The sequence below is a fragment of the Cimex lectularius genome, unplaced genomic scaffold, assembly GCF_000648675.2.
Source record: "Cimex lectularius strain Harlan isolate CLEC.00 unplaced genomic scaffold, Clec_2.1 scaffold50, whole genome shotgun sequence".
Classification (NCBI taxonomy): domain Eukaryota; kingdom Metazoa; phylum Arthropoda; class Insecta; order Hemiptera; family Cimicidae; genus Cimex; species Cimex lectularius.
Genome location: NW_019392716.1, coordinates 1,232,265 through 1,247,998, shown reverse-complemented (window position 1 = coordinate 1,247,998; position 15,734 = coordinate 1,232,265). Strand labels below are relative to the sequence as shown.

General features: G+C 36.0%; 1 protein-coding gene across 4 annotated transcripts in view; it reads left to right on the top strand.

Annotated features, from left to right (window-relative positions):
• The first annotated feature begins 6,052 nt into the window (after window positions 1-6,052).
• LOC106664205 (mucin-17) overlaps window positions 6,053-15,734 on the top strand; it is a 143,978-nt gene continuing 134,296 nt past the window's right edge. For 3 of the 4 annotated variants that reach the window (XR_001340142.2, XM_024226547.1, XM_014389684.2), the window contains exon 1: window positions 6,053-6,243. Coding sequence is in view for 3 of the 4 variants with exons in the window: in XM_024226547.1 (XP_024082315.1) it covers window positions 6,183-6,243 (61 nt within the window). In the remaining variant the exon portion in view is untranslated. The remainder of the gene's footprint in view (window positions 6,244-15,734) is intronic. The other variant, XM_014389683.2, reaches the window with a different exon arrangement.

Genomic DNA, 15,734 nt, shown 5'->3' with positions numbered 1-15,734 from the left:
GATATTTAATCAAAAAATTGATCAAACATTTGCTCTTTCTTTTTAATAATTTTAAAAACGCGTCAATCCGCGCTTAAAGTGTTACAGTTATAATTTTATGTCTTTCCTGGAGCGAGCTCTCGCGGTAGCTGAACGGAAGAGGCGATTAACGGGAAAATGTTGTTTAGGTCAGGGCTTTCAGTAATGCAAACACTTAGTTCTCCTCGTTGCAATTATTTGATGAAAGAGCACTAAGTCCTTCCTATTGATGAACGAAAATGCTTGAAATAAAATCTTGTAACCAACTTTCAAGATGAAGAAGAACGATGAATGCATTTGAATACCTTTCCCTTCAAAACTGCAAGAGTTCTGTGCTTCATTAGAAAGAGCGGTCTGTGTTGTTCTAAATGGGTCAGATTTTATTTTATACTGCATGAATGAAAATTCACTGCGATAATTATAACGTCTGTCCTAAAAGATTCAAGTTTTACTTACCGTTTCATGTAAATGAAAGGATTATTACATGTAAGAAGTACCGTCATACCGGGAATATGATGAATGCGTTGGCACTATTTTTAGCACAGACAATGGAAGGGAAATTTCACCTATAAAAAAAATTACATTTTGTGAAAATGTTAATCAACATTAATAATTTAAAAATGTTTATTTTAACGGTGTTTTCAACACTTGTCAAATTACCGAAGGGAATATAAAAATATGCTTTTTTAGTTAGTCATCTTCAAGAACCCTGAGTTTTGAATGCGGTATCCCGAAACATCCTTTTTAAGGTTTGTACCATCTGCCTATATAACTATATAGATATAGTATGAAGTATAAGCATTTTTTTAACGAGAAAACTGCAGAGGTCATATCAACCCTCAGGGTGCCGGTGTTTTTGAAAAAAAGCCCATTTGTAAGTATGTCGGGTTCGAATGCAGGGTCACTGGATTCGAACCCAGGATCTTCACCTTACAGTGATGAGAGCCGTGTCAACGCCTAAACCGTTGCACCCACCGACGCCCCCAAGTATAAGTATTGTACTTTGTAATGTATGTACGTAGGAATATATGCAGGGTGTTCGGCTACTCTATTACAAACTTTGCCAGTAGATTCTACATTCAAAAAGGAACCAAAAATTTCTAATTAACGATGGTACAAATCTCAACATTTTCGGAGTTATTTCACTTTTTCTGATTTTTTAAGATTTTACGACCTTGCTTCAAATAAACAATGATAAAAACTTTTGGACAAATCCGTTGATACCGTTGAAAACTATGTTAAATTTCCAATAAGATGTGATCAATACGAAACTCGTAAACCTTTGTGAAGTAAGAATTTTATTAGGGAGAACTTTAAAAAAATGTTTTTTCAACGTTGAAAAACTTACTATGATGATTTTAAACTACTACTTCCTAACCTAGAGACCAGCAAATTTCAGAAAACGTGCTCGATTTAATATCCGTTTAGTGTGCAATTACTTTTTTAATTACTTTTTGCAAAGATGAAGAAATTAATGAAGGCAAAAAAAAGGATTGGTAAGGTGGAAAGATTAATAATAATAAAAAATAAAAAACTTAAGAAAGTTTTGACTAAATTTATTATACATTTTTTAATTTTGATTCGAAATGCTCTCCACCTTGCGCAATGAATTTTCGACGTGCTGCTGTCGCATTAAACCCGCCAAACCCGTACATAAGATGTATATCAGCGTATTCTTCATTAGAAAAAGCAGCAATAATGTTAACAAGATATCACATAGATAGCTAAAAAAAGTTTTGAATCTTAAAACTCTTTTATTCCGGAGAATAAATACAATAATTCTTTAATCAAAGTTGCAGTCATGTTGGTATAAGTAAACTCTCTATTTCGGATTCGAACCCAAATTAAAAAAAGTTTAATAAATTCATTTAAAATTTCCTGAAGTATTTTTTTTTTAATTTTCCACCTTACCAATCCGTTAGCCACGGTTTTTTCCTTTCCTCCATCAATTTCTTTATCTTTGAAAAATGGAATTAAAAAACAATTACACAAATAAAAAGGATATAAAATGGAGTACGTTTTCTGAAATTTTCTGGTCTCTAGGTTTGGAAATAGTAGTTTAGAATCATCAGAGTAAGTTTTTCAACTTTGAAAAACATTTTTTTAAAGTTCTCCCTACTAAAATTCTTACTTCACGAAGGTTTACAAGTTTCGTATTGATCACATCTTATTGGAAATTTAACGTAGTTTTCAATGGTATCAACGGATTTGTCCAAACCTTTTAGTTTTGAACTTACTATTGTTTATTTGAAGCAAAGTCGTGAAATCTTAAAAAAAGTGGAATAAATCCGAAACTGTTGAGATTCGTACCATAGTTGATTAGGACTTTTTGGTTCCATTTTGAAAGAATCTATGGGCAAAGTTTGTAACCCGAGTTGCCGAACACCCTGTGTAGATGTCTAGATTTTTTCATTACCATCTTTCTTACTCTTTCTTTTTCTCTTTAATTATGTGATTGTCTCTTCTCTTCCAGTCCCAGATATCACTCTCTCTCTCTCTCTCTCTCTCTCTCTCTCTCCCTCCCTCTCCCTCTACCTCTTCCTCCCTCTTCCTCTCTCTATGCATTTTTCTCTGTTTTTCTGTTATTTCGTTTTCTCTCTTTTATTTATCTGTGCCAGAGTAAATAGTTCTATAGAGAGAAAAGGTGTCAATAAATTCACCTATTGAATATAATTTGGTTTTGAAGAGTTAAATATTTTTAAATGTAACGTTATTAAAACAATAATGATTAATTTAAGTAAAACGTAATAGATAACATTTAACCCCTATTTTATATTAAATTATTTAAATAAATTTATTGTGAGGTTTTTGCTCGGGGTTTGTGGAGTGACAAACAAGTAATAAGGCGTTCTAGATTTTTTTTTTCTCGCTCTGCTTATACTAAAAACCATGATAATAGGCAAACTAGGATGATCGAAAACGACCAAACTACACACACACATTAACATTAATCCCAATGTTTTTCGTCATGCTGCCGTTTGTCTCTAAACTTACAAGCATTTCCTGTAGATGCAATTTATTTAAATGCTCGAATCTGAGATACATTTTGTACAGTGACGGTTAGGAACAATAAGCATTGCAAGTTACTTCAGGGAAGTAAAGAGAGAATAGGTAAGTAGATGTATGAGTAGATAGAGATGGAGATGGAGGGCGTAAGAGAATCTTTCAAAACCAACTTCTCAAGACGGTAGTTCCAAAAGAAAAAAATGACTGATGATGAGATAAAGGTTGATTTCGAGGAAGGAAGTAAGGCTTGAAACGGCACGAGCGGTTGCGCGTATTGCATGAATGGATCTGTACAATGGTGAGCTAATGGCCGGCAGTCGTGCTAAGAATATTATAACTTAATGAAGTCTCGGCGTCAGTTCAATGGCATCTTCTATTGTCACATCCACGTGTGTGAAAAGTAAAAAAAACTCCATTCCTCGACGTCGATAGAGGTAAACGAGTTTTCTTTTCCCGAATCTTTCGTCTTTTCTGCACTTACGTGCTGGTAATTCCAATTGTTTCTTAATGGGACGTTTAATTTTGCTCTTTATTTTCCTAAATCGTTACTTCCTTCATTAATTATACGGAAGAGCGATCATAATCAATCATAACACTGTTGACGTAACGACTGCTTCACGCTTCGTTCCTTTGGGAACCCGCCCGAACGAAATATTCCTGCTTCAAGAGTTTCGAAAACTGTTACTTTCTGCCGGTAAATTAAAACAAATTAAACTGATTAAGAATATTGCAAAGATCAGTCAGAGGAAATGAAGAAATGAGACAAATTACCATTTAGAAATTTCACTTTTATTTAAATGTTGCACTAATTACTGTAACTGTAACTATAGAAACTTTTACTATTGCAAGAAAAACCGATTTTTTTAATAGTAACTTAAACATATAAATTTAAATTATTAATTAGGACTTTCACCCCGAATCTAAATTATAATTTTAAATAAAACATCAGGGATAAAGCCAATTTCATCGAATATGTCCCGTCCATTCTGTTTCAGAATTAGAATTTCCACCTCGTTATGCTGTACAATATAGCCAAAACACCTACCCATTTAACTAACCCATATATGCATATCATAATAATGTAATATAATATATATATATATATATATATACTTAAAGAGGAAAACTTGTAACTATAGAAAGTTGAAAAATTTATTCATTTATATGATATGAGAATGGTGTTTGAGCACGGCAGCAAATATCTGGGACCCCCTATTCCAATTCTTGGAGGAAAAAGGGTTGTTTTATTGCTCATAGTAATGTTTTGTATCCCTAGCTTGTGGTGAGATTGAATGTATTTATTGGCGTGAATGTGTAGTGTGAGAGGGCTGATGGAGGAATAATGAGTCGACATCGACCCTAAATTAAGTTAGTTATGTAATATGTGTAAAAGGTGATGGAGGAATTGAGTAGTACTCCACTACTCTAAGTGAATGGTATGTAAATTAGTAAGAATGTATTTAAGTTTGAGTGAGAGTGTGAATGGATTTAGGAACTGATTACGTTGGGGAAAAAAGACCTAGCTGACCTAAAATGACATATAATATTAATTTGATTGACCATGTCAGGACATTTCTATATCAATAATATAATCTCCACAATATCCTGTACAATACGTCCAATACCTTAAACTAAATTTACGAAAATATTGTAAGATTTACATTGAGAGGACACCTTTAGTTACTATAGAAGGTCGAATTTATACTAATGGTTAGTTATTCATTATTTGAGTACACACCTAATACACATGCATATTACATGTGTACACCTAATAACATACATAGTACACCTAATATCGATAGTGAATTATAATTTAATAATTGCTGAGGATTTAAATGTACACGTATTGATGCAGTAAATAGATAGGATGTGTCCCACATAATAGAGGCGTGTCATGCCCTGGCTCCTCCAAACAGAGAGTGTGGAGGCATGCCGCCGGATTTAAGAATGGTTTTCAGACACGGTAGCGAGCTTCCGGTCCCCTGTTCCGCTTTTTAGGGGAATTGGGAATTTTTTATTGTATATAGCTGTCAAAATATATATTTTTTGTTTCTGTGTTTTGTATGAGTGAATGTATTTATTAGAGTGAAAGGGGAGGGGCTGATGATGGAATAGCAACCCATCACCCCTAAAGCTGTGTACGTGACTTGGGTATGGCTGAATATTTATAAAAGTACCCCATCGACCCCAATTAGATTAGTTTGTTATTGTATACAGGTTGATGGAAGAATATTAAGTAGTCAATCTACTAAATAAAATAAATGTAATGTATATAGGGGGTGAATGTATTTATTTGTGTGAGTGTGTGTTGTTGTATTTTGCAAGGACTGAAATGACCAAGCTGTCGGATGCACCTAAAAAAAGAGAGAAAAAATATATAAATATGTTTAGATAGATAAATAGATAGGCTCACTGCCTGAGCTGTCTGGGATAATCGCATGGAGGTTATATGTCGTCATTTATATTTTTTTTATACGATGAATGAAGATTATGATTGATCTCAATTACTGAAAATTTATCTCGTAGTTTCATTATCCTTGCAACCATAGGCTTCCATATTGTAAATAGATATTCATATTTGTTTACCTGATAAATGAATAGTAATAGTTACAAATAATAGTTCAATATATAGCAATAGTTCTTTCAAATTGGTTTTCTCCCTGATTTTTAATATAAAATTATAATAATGAAGGTTCATATTAATAATATGGGATATAATTTCAATTATTATCTTTCCATAATAATAACTAACTGGAAGTATAAATTATGTTTTTGGTTGGTACTACCTTTAAGTGTTAACACTAAGTCTGTCTGTTCATTGATTTCGTTGTGAAAACATGCAATCGAAAAATAATACCAACGCCCATCCTTATTAATGTGTGTATAACAAAAGAGCGATATCTCGAACGGGTCCCCTCGCAGTTCGAATCCAAAGAAATGGTCAAAAGTCTTTCGCGAATGTGGGGGATAGCCTAGGGAGGAAACGGTCGAAGTCCCCACTCCCGCGAAGAGAGCAACTCTCTCGTGAAAGACATTCTGTGTCAGGACTCCGTTCAGTGCACAATGAGTACCACATAGCAGTGCACCCCGGTGGAAAAAGAAGTGACTTTTCTGTGTGAATTAGTGAGACTTTAGCACCGTATCAGTGACTCATTGCAATGTTACAGCCGAGATCCTGTTGGATCGCAGCCGCCCTTCTGCTTGCAGTGTTAGCGAAAGGTAGGCACGCCTGCAATAGCGAACCTGTTTTTTCCCATCTGCTTTTTAAACCATTAACTCGTTCATTTCAGATTAGATAATTTGTTATAAATCCCACCAGCCATCTTAACTTGACTTTACAATGACCGTACCCCAGAACTGTATATAGAACATACTCTTTACGTACACATTGATATTTAAACTGATGTAATGAATAAGGAGAAAGATAATGAAAGACTTTTTAGAATCAAGCTTTATGATAATCATAAATCATTTAGGTCTGTGTTTATTTAATAGATATTTCTTCATTTCTAAAAAGGACATTTTTCTTACATTATACTCAAGTTTTATTTATTGTAATAACAGGATTTTTAATAAGGTAATAAAGGCTAATGTTGATAAGGATAACTCCTCCATAAAAAGAATAAAATATATATATATATATATATATATACACAAACTACAATTTGAAAAAACTCAATTAATAAATGTAATACATTTTCGCACTCAACAAGTGTCAAGTGATGTAATTATACTGATGTAATTGTCTTCTCCAAGCGTGAAAATTGTGCGATGTGTTAGAGATATGAGTTGGCGTGCAACTTCGCTCTTCTGCTGAATTAGATGTATAATTTAATTGTATCAGATTTCTTTACGACCTCTGCCAAGTTTCTCAAATCCGGTTGACATTTCACAGAGCCAGTTCTCCCACTTGAGTTTTCACTCAAATCGGCCGGCTCGGATAAGGGCAATGGCAGTAAACCGATATACAATTGAGCCATGGGCCACTGGGCGTTCTCGTCTTTCTCCTTTTTTCCTGCTTCGAATCTGTGCGATCAGGAGGCTCTTCTCTTCCTGGCCTATATTCGGATCTATGCGCCTCTCACTTCAACGGGAAACTTGTGTAACGACGGTCTAATTAAAAATTGTAAAGAACGAGATCTCACAGTTTTCCAGGACTCTTCCCACAGCCCCTCCCCTTACACAACTCTTACAGAACTTTGCAAAAAGAGCAATCGATCGTGCTTATACGCTTTGAAAAATTGATCCGTACGAAAAAAAGCTTTCCATTTTTAAGTTTACAAATAAAATGATTAAACATAATAATTATAATATCTCTGAATCGTAAGAAAGCTATACGCATTAACTTATTGTCGGAAACTTCAACGCCATAAGACAGTATGTGGCAGTTTGAAATGAACATCATGCAATTTTTTGTCTTTGTGTAGCTTTAGATCCCTTGTGTTTTAAGGTATAATAATATACTGAATTATTCACACTATTATGCCATTAATGGCCTTTTTAGAAAACATGTATGAGATTTTCTCACTTGGAGCACTAAAAAGAAAGTACTCGATTAACAAGTCAACAAATAAAAATAATTTAAAAACGTATTATTATAAAACTTATTTTTCTCAAGTACGTCGTGTTGATATATTTGTTCACATATTTACAAACTTGGTTTTTCTATATTTTGATAGTTATAGTCTGAAAAATGTTAGAAATTCTTGTCAAACTGAAATTTATGACTGGGTCAAAATTATTACCTCAAACGGAAACTTCTTAAAATTATTTATCGATTCAATTTATTATTTTCATTATGTACACGGAGACACTTAACTTTAAGCTTTGAACTTATTTCCTATGAAAATGAAGCATCGGTATCTAAAGTTTTTCTCCCAGACAATTCACTATACTCAATCCCTTGAAAGGACAATTTATGACGAATAAATACATTTAAAAATTATTTAATAAGCCGTTTTTATATCTAGGGTGGAAATTTAAACGAGAACAAATGGATAAAACTTTTATCTCGAGCAATATTTTTCAAACCATATAAACCTCAACAAAAGCTGGTTTTTATTTAATTATTATGTTTAATGTGTGTTATTTAGCAACCGGTTGTCCAATAAATTGTTGAATTTGTGAGGAACGGTCAGTGAAATATTTTAGATAAACACCTTTTTCATTTTTTTGCCGACGTTTCTACTTCGGGTCATCTTCAAGGCATAAAGTGAGATGCTGTTCTTATAGTGTCATGTTTGTTTCGTGTGATATTATTGTGATTGTGACTTTTCATACGATACATACATGACAATACAAGAATAGCATCACACTTTATGCCCTGAAGATAATCCAAATAACGGTGGAAACGTCGCTAAAAATGAAAAGGGTGTTTATCTAAAATACTTCATGCTTGTCTGCTCCTCATTCCTTCAACACATTATTATAATTAATTCCTAGCTTTTGCTTAATAAATAAAATATTAATTATTTTCATGGTCATACTATCTACAAATTATCAGTTAATTATAAACTATGATTTTGTAGTCAACAACAAATAAACACAATGTCTTGGTTTAATAATGAGGAAAAGTGGTCTGGTCGTCTTTTACCCCCCTGGTAAGTCCGTTCCTCTTCTGTTTAGTCAGACGGTCGTCGTCTGGTTGTTGTCAAGTTGAATCACCGATGTAATATCTAACAACTTAATTTAGTGAAATGTTAAAATGCGTATGGCCGTTAAAGCGAGGAGGATGATCGAAATTCGGCCAAATCACGTTTCAATTTTAACTGGCCATCAACCAACAGACCTATTAAAAAAGGCCGCTGGAGTTGAACGGGGGACCTCAACTTACAGCAATGAGTGCCGTGTCAACCGTTGCGGCCACCGACGCTCAAAAAAATCTTATTTAATTGATAAAATGTTATTGAACATGTCTAATTGTTTAGTTGCTTTATATTTATTAGTTTCTTATAAGTTCTGGTCCTCCAGGAGATGCGTTTAGAGTTCCAGTATATCTTGGGATCGCCTAACTATTAATTCTCATCGCCTCATTATCTTTAATATGTCATTAAAAACTGTCCTTTTTCAAAAGCTAATAATGATAATAATTATTAAAACTTACCAGTAATTGGCCGTGTTGCAATCCTTTCGAAGGATGAAGGATCAAATTGTGATCTTACGTTCCACTTTGGCCTTTTTATAAAAAATATACCGTTATAACAATTTATCAAAATTCCGAGGGCTTTAATTTAATTTCATCGTCAGCTGTAGAAATATATTTGGAGTTTTATTTGGCCTTATCGCCGGCCAGTTCAGCCATCGAGATTATAATCGGCCGGACCCTCAAACGTCTAATTAAGATTGAATATCTATTTGAAACAATCCGGGACAACCGTTAAAACACTCGGTATTTTATGTGTCCTAACTCGGCTGTGGCTCCCGATCCGGTTTCCTTAAAGAAATTCGGTGGGTCCGCCGAGCCGAGTCTACCTCAAGGGTCTGACCCAGTTTCACCTCCTCCGGGCCACCACCAATTTCCGATTGGCGATTGTGTGAATCCTTTCCTCCGGTTTCCCTTCTATTTCGCCCTTCGGGTAATTAATGATCTAAGAAAATGACAGCCCCGATATAATTACGAATCAAACGAAGTGAAAGAAAGTCGGGTGACAACAATGATCAGACGTTTCGAACAGTCTCTCAAAAGCTATGACCCACTGATTCCATTATGCAAGTGTAATTAGGAGACTAGGTGGAGGTTTTTTCTTCCCATGATGGAATACTTTTTTCTTATTTTAAATACACTAAGCTCTCTCGCACCTTAAATCTTCTCAGTTGCCGACATCGAATCGTTAGCGAATTATCCTTTCACGTTTTTCTTTTAAGTTAACACACGATTTTATCAAAGCGGCAATTAACCCTAATAGTCCATTAGAGTCGATAAAAGACAATGCGTCCAACACCCTCTTTCAGCTCATTGCATAAAATAAATTCATAATTACTCAAAGCACGTCGTCCTGATTGTACAAGGCTTTCTTGGACAAGGGTTTTTTAATGACACCTTGTTTGTTGATTCAGGAAACACATCTTTCACTTTTCACACATTCAAAGAACTCGAAATCTTGCATAACTCCAAATTATTCAAATTACTTTTAAACTTGCCGAAGAGGTGGTCACTTCTCACGTGAGTGAGATCCAGGAGGTAATGGCTCTTTCTCTCCAGACTTGAACCCCCGACCCAACATTTCACTTTCTAAAATTGATATGAAAGCTACCAAAAACAGTATCAAGTGCCGCTAGAATAAACGGGAAAAGATATCGTATGAGAATTCTACAGGGAGACGGTTCTGTTTCTCCACTTAGTTAAATTGCCCATTTATCCTCAGACATTTCCGCTAATATGAAATTTGTTGTTTTTAAATAACAACATCATCAATAATTGATTTTCTAATTGACAAAGGTTGTTAATAAGCAATAATTTGATGACAATTCAACAATTCGTGCCCTATCTAACGCCTCTTTATCCGGATGGCTCCACGTACTTTGCATCTAACCTCGAGCATGTAATAGGAACTAATTACGTTCCAAGCGTCTCTTACACTTGCTCGCCCTCTCTCTTTCTCTCTCTCTCTTTTTACCGGTCGTGTACAAGTGTTATCCGGGGAAAGTGAGTTCTGTGGGTGGTAGAGACTGGCCTACCGTTATCCAAACAACATAACCTACGTATAGATGATATGACTTTTTGTAGCTAACTGTTCACCTGTTTCCTCTTTTCTCGCTGTCTGATTTTAAAACAACCGGCCTTAACATTATTTCTGCGTTTTAGCTCTTCAAATTCTATTAAAAAAATACAAATTTCTCTGTATCATTTTATTTTATTTTTGTTCAAAGATATTAGATTAATTGTAGATTCAACTTTTATATTGAGAATACGTCCAAAGGTGAAAATAACGAAATGACAGAAAGCAAAAGGGGAAACGTTGGAAGCTTGATATGAATCATAAATGCTTAAAAGTTCGTATAACTCTTTGAAGTAACAACCGGGAGAAGATCCTACTTTCACCATTGGTATAATCATTTTCAACCCATTGACCTTTTAACGCACCTGCCATTAAAGAAAAAAAAGAAAAAAATTCAGTACATGTTCTGTAGTCTTCTGTAAAGGGGCGCGTGGAAGTATGTAATCCACCTCTCATTGACCTTGTGATTAATTATAAAGTAATTATAAATATTCAATTATAACTGTTTCCAAACGAAAATTGATTTGCCAATTTAGTATTTAAAAAAAGACTTGTTCGATTAATTCATATATTTCAACAGTCATCTGAGGCGTTTTCGTGATTAGGCTCCTCCCACTGAAGAAAACCTTTGCCAAAATTACATCCTTGCGGTAAAAAAGAAAAGGCAATTCTAATTAACATTTTAGGGAAAACGTTAGCTCATGAAAAGCAAAGGCGTGGACGCATGAATCATACATTCGTCAGCCATGGCTTTTTATTTAATTTAAACAACGAAATTTATGGTGAAAGGTATACATTTTGAAGTAAATTTTCGTAATAATAATAAATACCGAAAACTAAATAGCCAGTTTATGTTCAGATTTAACATTGTGAAAAAGTATTTTCAAATGGAAACCTACAAGAATTGATGATGACATAAGATTTACCATGCAAGATTTTACTGTAAAGGATCGGGTCTTATATTTGAATTTATATTCACGCTCTAAAAAAATCTGAATACAATAGATTTACACAATGTCATGTCGATTATTTGTAGAATGAAGTCGAGTGGGCACATACACACTTCCGTCTCTTCTTTCTATTCTTCAGGGGTGTAAATTCTATCCTCTAATTTCAGTAAGCTGTTGCCAAATTCATTGTCTTAAATGATTCGTGCCGCATTGTTTGAAAATTAGAGAGAGAGAGAGGGAGGGAGGGAGGAAGAGAGAGAGAGAGAGAGAGAGGAGAGAGGAGAGAGGAGAGAAAGTAAAGAAAGTTAAAGTGTAGAGTGAAGGAAGAAATGTAAGAAGAGAGAAAGGATGAAGAGAGAGAGAAAAAAATAAACAGAGAGTGAGTAAAAAAAAGGTAGAGTGAAAGAAAGAAATTCGTAGATAAAAAAAGAAGGAGAGGGAGGGGAGAGAGCAAGAATGAAAAAGGATAAAAATAGGATAGGAATAAAACAGTTAAAGAATGACATGCATGGATAGAAAAGTGGGTGAGAGGAAAAGAGATAAAATAGAGAGAGAGAGGGAGGGGGAGAGGGAGAGAGAGAGAGTGAGTGAGAGAGGGTAACCGCTTTCATAATTTATTACGTGTTAAGTACCGAAGATTAAGCATTGTGCATATTTACAATGCAGAAAACTAGTAGCCTGCAGGATAAACTACTCCCTGCTGACCTATGCGTGGGCACCACTGCGATACCTTAGGCATAGGGCACGGATCGCTGTTTAAGTGGCTCAGGGCTATAAGAGTTTTTAAATGTATATAGTATGTGTTTATGTGTTGGTGTGAATATAAAGTATTAGCGTGAAAGAGGGGATTATCCCCCACCCCGAGGAAAATCGAGTACTCTGGGGTGAGAGTGTGTTGGCTGGTGAGAGAAAGCAATTTATTAGCACGAATGGAGGGTTTAAACCCGCCCCGAGGAATATCGAGCACTCTGGGGGGGGGGGTGAATGTGACCCGACTTATCTTTTTTGGGAGGTGACAGGATATCGGCGTAGTCGGAATATCCAGTGCTACGACGCCGGGCATTTTCTTGTTCTCTTAATAACAATTTTACAACTTGAAGTATGTTCGAGAGGTTAGCAAGATAAGCAAATAGGAGACGAAATATGAGAGAGTCACTGACAAAAATGCGCGAAAGAAAAAAAAAAAAAAACGAAGAATTTTCGCTTAAAGTGAGAGAGACCACTTGATGTTTGGCCACCCATAAATAAATAATACAATACAATATTACTTGTATACATGTTGCTTGTAATTACATAAAATAATACCCATGTGTGCTTTTTCTTCAAAACAAGTTCTAAATCGTTATCATATCGACAGTTTTCACTTTTCAAAATGTGATTAGTTTCGATTGTATCGATGATGGCACATGGTGTAGACAGTTATAGGTCTGTGGGTCGTTAAGCTCTCTCTAGATAATTTTTTTTTTTTGGACTGCACAACAGGTGTTGATCCAAGAAAGCGAAGAGAATAGAAGTCAGAATCGTGATCCTTTTTCTTGATTTTCCCGTGCTCCCTGACTGGCAGGTGCGGATTTTCCATATAGTAAAATCGGTACGGAAACCATTTCCCGGTGGTCTCAGAAATGTACCACAGGGAGTTTTCGTTTAAAACGGTATGTCAGCAGCACGAGTTTGATACGTGCTTCTTTCGGCCGTCATTAGCTCGAGCCGCTAGCCGGGCGGCCGTCTGGCTACGACGTCCAATTCTATATAATCATGGTAGGCCGCATCATCCTCCTTATTGTTTCCTCGGATCGGGGCCAAAGAAACTACAAATAACAACCTCGATTGATTCTACATGAACGAACAGAGGGAGAAGTGTCATGAGGATTATCGAATGCCATCAATTTAAAGTGCTTCTGTTGTCGATGGGCATTTAAATGTAACAATTTTTTGAAGATAATAACTACATAGGATGTAGATATTAAGGTCATGAAGAATAAGTCCAGCATCTCCCTGGTCAAGGAAAAAGCAATCATTTGGTATGCTGATGAATTCAGGGCTCAAAAAGGTGGGCAAGAGTATTTGGCCCCGAAACCAAGCACGAGTTCAAGTTTAATCCGTGTAATTGAAAGATGTACTTAGTAAAATAAATACAGCTATCAAGTCGGTAGGGAACCAGCCACCGGAGGACTGAATTAGAATTATCAGACTTAAGATGGTTCTCCCAAGGTTCCTGATCCAATCCTTTATTTAATAACTACTGGCATCCCCAATCATCTCAATACTCTGCAATCCGGTCCAATCGCAATGATTCTGTCCTTACTGTTCATTCCCTACAGTCTCACCTCACCTTCGTTCTCAACCCTTTGCCAACTGGCATGTAAACAACTCTTCCTAATCAACCCGCCTTCCTGGTCTCCTTGCGCTTCCTCAGTTCGATTATGATTCTTTGGCCTTCGGTGAACTCAACAGCGAGCTTGTTGACAGACTTATGAAAATCATAAACTGCTGTACCCTCTCCGATATGGGTATAGCCACAGATGATTCCGAATTGCCAGACCAAATTAAGCATGTCCGGTATATTAAAGTTACAATAATCAACCTAACGTACAGAAGTTGTCAGGACCCAAACCGTTCTGCAGGAATCCCTGCTATCACAGAATCAAGGATTAGCTGATAATGAAAAAGCAAAGAGAATCTATCATTGTACAAGTGCATTCACAGTATCTTCTCGTGATATTTAACAGGAAAAGAAAGAAGAAAGCCAGAACATACTTTGCTGGACCCTAGTTAATGAACAGTGCGATCCAAAAAGATACAAGGCTAGAGTTACTTTCTTTCAAAAGAAAAGCTTTTTATTCATTCTAGTTGAGTAGAATTATGCTATGTATTCTCGTTCCTGCTATATGGATGCTTGATCCAAGAAACTCGAGGCCTTTGAGGTTCCAACGAATACTCCGCATAATTGAGACTCAGAGGGTTACAAATGGAGAAGTCCATTGGCAGACCAGGGAACTTCTGTTACCGATGAAAGAAAGAAAAACACAGTATTTGGGACATTTATAGAAGACAAAATACTGGAGTAGCGTTTCATTGGAAGGAGGCAGAACCCTTGGCTACGGACTTGAGGCGGTGGTTTTCTGGTGGAGTTTTCAGGTTTGCTTAAGAGTCTAGCTCTTGGATCGCGAACCTTCCAGAAGAGAAGGCGAAAAAAGAAGGCTTTAACACGTTTCTTGACGCGGCCCTTAACGGACATGTAGGAAACATTAATTCGGCATCGTGGATTCTTCACAGACGCAGTGGAAACTAACAGATTTTCTAGCAGACGCTGGCTAGCGCTAACCTCTCGGCAGATGATATGAGCATACACCACGATCATTGAAACAGGTTCAAACAGTCCATTTCCTCGATAAATTAGGACTCACCGGTGAACTAGAAGTTCTTCTGATGCGAAATGAATGTCTTCGGTTTGCCCTTTCCAGGCCGTCCGATCGACGATTATAACTGGGTGTTTTGTCCAGGATCATGGCTTTCTTTCCAGTCGGGCCTACTAGTGAAAGTGGATGGTAGAGTGTAGAGGGGACGAATTTTGAAAGATCATCAACCCCTCTGATTACCGGTACTTTATCATTACCTTCTTAATCGCACGTGGAGATGTTAATGTTAACGTGTGAAAAAATAGCCGGTGAGAAAATTATCCTCTTCCTGCTCGATTTATATCCAGCCTTAGACATTTTACAGATAGAAGCAAATCATGAGATAATTACAGAGATAATCGTGTTTGTAAAGGGTAGCAATAAAAAACATGAAACACCATTACATCGCAAGCAATATTTAGCACATGCGTTCTGGTTTTTGAAGTATACTAGAGTAAATTGTTTCTGATAGATTTTTCTAGTAACGAGGCTGTCAACAGCAACGTCGTTTCAGAACTGAACACATGTAGTTCCTAGATCCAAACCCATCACACTCTCACTCACTCTTATTCACTCAGATAGGGTGGTGGAATACTCAAACTCCCATGGCCTATCCTTAATCGGGTGAAGAGATTTTTCTTCTA